The sequence below is a fragment of the Somniosus microcephalus genome, chromosome 1 (genome assembly GCF_052327205.1).
Source record: "Somniosus microcephalus isolate GS21.2 chromosome 1, FLI_Smic_1.0, whole genome shotgun sequence".
Lineage (NCBI taxonomy): Eukaryota > Metazoa > Chordata > Chondrichthyes > Squaliformes > Somniosidae > Somniosus > Somniosus microcephalus.
Window position 1 is genome coordinate 4,894,361 of NC_140987.1, and position 3,534 is coordinate 4,897,894.

At 48.2% G+C, this 3,534-nt stretch overlaps 1 protein-coding gene across 1 annotated transcript in view; it reads right to left on the reverse strand.

Moving 5' to 3' along the window:
- Positions 1-3,019, reverse strand: part of LOC147123899 (interleukin-7 receptor subunit alpha-like) — a 95,747-nt gene extending 92,728 nt beyond the window's left edge. Inside the window, exon 1 of the mRNA XM_086002576.1 lies at positions 2,824-3,019. Within this exon, the coding sequence (XP_085858702.1) occupies positions 2,824-2,920 (97 nt within the window). The 5' untranslated portion in view covers positions 2,921-3,019. The remainder of the gene's footprint in view (positions 1-2,823) is intronic.
- Positions 3,020-3,534: the final 515 nt, after the last annotated feature.

The following is a 3,534-nucleotide window of genomic DNA, read 5'->3' on the forward strand; positions in this document are numbered from 1 at the left end:
GGTCATTCCCGCCATTCCAGGTATCAGCCTGGTGAATCGCCGCTGCACTCTTTCCATGGCAAGAACATCCTTCCGCAGATGGGGCGACCAAAACTGTACACAATACTCCAGATGCGGTCTCACCAGCACCTTGTACAGCTGTAGTAAGGTATCCCTATTCCTATACTCGAACCCCCTTGATATGAAGGCCAACATACCATTTGCCTTCTTAATCGCCTGTTGCACCTGCATGCTCTCCTTCAGTGACTGGTGCACAAGAACACCCAGGTCCCTCTGCACTTCCCCATCTCCCAATCTATTGCCATTTAGATAATAATCTACCCTCCTGTTTTTACCCCCAAAGTGGATAACCTCGCATTTATCCACATTATAGTGCATCTGCCACGTATCCGCCCATTCCCCCAACCTGTCCAAATCGCACTGTAGCCTCCTGACATCCTCATCAGAGCCCACCCCTCCTCCTAGTTTAGTGTCGTCAGCGAATTTGGAAATATTGCATCCAATTCCCTGATCCAGATCATTTATATATATTGTGAACAGCTGGGGTCCCAGGACAGATCCTTGCGGCACCCCGCTGGTCACTGCCTGCCACTCCGAAAACGAGCCGTTTATTCCAACTCTCTGTTTTCTATCCGCCAGCCAGTTCTCTATCCACGTTAATACTTTGCCCCCAATCCCATGAGCCTTAATTTTGCATGATAATCTTTTGTGTGGAACCTTATCGAAGGCTTTCTGGAAGTCAAGGTACACCACATCCACTGGCTCTCCCCCATCTATTTTACCAGTTACTTCCTCAAAAAATTCCAGCAGATTAGTCAAACACGATTTACCCTTTGTAAATCCATGTTGACTCTGTCCGATCCTTTCCCCATTTGTCAAGTGCTCCGCTATTTTATCCTTAATAATGGACTCTAGCATTTTGCCCACAACCGATGTAAGGCTTACTGGTCTATAATTCCCTGCTTTCTCTCTACCCCCCTTTTTAAATATTGGGGTAACATTAGCTACCCTCCAATCCACGGGTACTGTTCCCGAGTCAATGGAGTTCCGGAAGATGATCCTTAGAGCATCTGCTATCTCCAGGGCCACCTCCTTAAGTACCCTAGGATGTAGTTTATCAGGCCCCGGGGATTTGTCGGCCTTCAGTCCCCTCAACTTACCCAACACCATATCCCTAGAGATACTAATTTCTGTCAGCTCCTCCCTCTCATTAGTCCCTATGTTTGCCGATATTCCTGGGAGGTTATTTGTGTCCTCCTTTGTGAATACAGAACCAAAGTATGAGTTTAATTGGTCAGCCATTTCCTTATTCTCCATTATATATTCTCCCGAATCGGACTGCAAGGGACCGACTTGGGATTTTACCAGTCTTTTCCTCCTGATATACCGATAAAAGCTTTTGCAGTCTGTCTTTATGTTTGCTGCAAGTTTACTTTCGTATTCTATTTTCCCCTTCCTGATTAATCCCTTTGTCCTCTTTTGCTGTATCCTGTACTGCCCCCAATCTTCCGGTCTGGTGCTTTTTTTTGCCAGTTGATATGCCCTTTTTTTTGATTTTATGCTGTCCCTAATTTCCCTCGTTATCCACGGTTGAGCCACCTTTTTAGGTTTATTTTTATGCCAAACCGGTATAAACATGTTCTGGAATTCTTCCATTCTATCTTTGAATGCTTGCCATTGTCTATCCACTGTCAATCCCCCCAGAAACACCACCCAATCAATCTTACCCAATTCCCGTCTCATACCCTCGTAATTCCCTTTATTTAAGTTCTGGACCTTAGTCTCTGATTCAATTTCCTCACTCTCCATCTCGACTGAGAGCTCGATCATATTATGATCGCTCTGACCCAAGGGGCCTCGTACAAGAAGATTGTTGATAAGTCCCTTCTCATTGCACAATACCCAGTCTAAAATGGCCTGATCTCGAGTCGGCTCCTCGACATATTGGTCCAGATAACCGTCCCGAAAACATTCCAGGAATTCCTCCTCCTCAGAATTTTTACTAATTTGGGTAGTCCAATCAATATGTAAATTAAAGTCACCCATGATGACAGCTGTGCTCTTATCGCACGCTTCTCTAATTGACAGAGAGAGAGACAGAGAGAGAGACAGGCAGAGAGAGAGAGAGAGAGAGACAGAGAGAGAGACAGAGAGAGAGACAGGCAGAGAGAGACAGAGAGAGAGACAGGCAGAGAGAGACAGAGACAGAGACAGAGAGAGAGACAGAGAGAGAGAGAGAGACAGAGACAGAGAGAGAGACAGAGAGAGAGACAGAGACAGAGAGAGAGACAGAGAGAGAGACAGAGAGACAGAGAGAGAGAGAGAGACAGAGAGAGAGACAGAGAGAGAGAGACAGAGAGAGAGACAGAGAGAGAGACAGAGAGAGAGAGAGAGACAGAGAGAGAGACAGAGAGAGAGACAGAGAGAGAGAGAGAGACAGAGACAGAGAGAGAGACAGAGAGAGAGAGACAGAGAGACAGAGACAGAGAGAGAGACAGAGAGAGAGACAGAGAGAGAGAGAGAGACAGAGAGAGAGACAGAGAGAGAGAGACAGAGAGAGAGAGAGAGAGAGAGAGAGAGACAGAGAGAGAGACATAGTCCTTCATAAGGTGTGCGAATTCTTCTGTGCTTGGTAACATTTTGAACCCATTCACCGAGGGTGAGGAGCTGCTCAGCCCCCTGGAGAAACTTTTCCTGGTGTCTGCCTGCAGGGAGAGGCGATGAGCTCACAGCCAGAATGCAGCATCGTCTAGCTGATGTGACAAGTGGTGTCACTGAACCCAAAGGCAATCCAAACCCCAGCCCAGCCCAAGCCCCACTTACCGCCGGAGCCACTCTCGGCCTGAAGAGGCGAGAGGTTGAGGAGCAGGTGGAGGACTGGCAGGAGAAGGCAGTCAGCCAAGCTCTTGCGTCTCTGCATCTCGGTGTCTGCATCACGGAGTGAGAACTCCGTCAGTCGAAGGCTGCCGCCTGCTCAACAACCACATCCTGCTGAATAAGCACTTGGCAACTGGGGATATTCACCCCCTCACTGCCGCGCACCGCAGACAACTGACACCAACCTGACTGCCTCCCAATATATCCCTGCTTTGGTTTAGACAACACTTCCAGCTCACCCAATGGGAGTTTTGAGGACCCGAAGGGACTATTACAGATCCGGTCCAGGCGAATAGTTCTCTCCAGTGAAGGGCTCGAATCCCGCGGGACACAGGTTAAACATTGAGCGAGGGACTGGGGGAACTCTTTCACACAAAGGGTAATCGAGTTTGGAATAAGTTACCAGCGAAGGACTTTGAAGAGGGCAGTGAGACAATTAGATGTGATTCTGCAGGGCAAAGGAGCGGAAAGATATTGGCAGAAGGTGGATAGGTGGGGTTGGGGGATAGTATAGAGTCATATAGAGTTATACAGCACAGAAAGAGGCCCTTCGGCCCATCGTGTCCGCGCCGGCCATCAAGCCCTGTCTATTCTAATCCCATTTTCCAGCACTTGGTCCGTAGCCTTTTATGCTATGGCGTTTCAAGTGCTCATCTA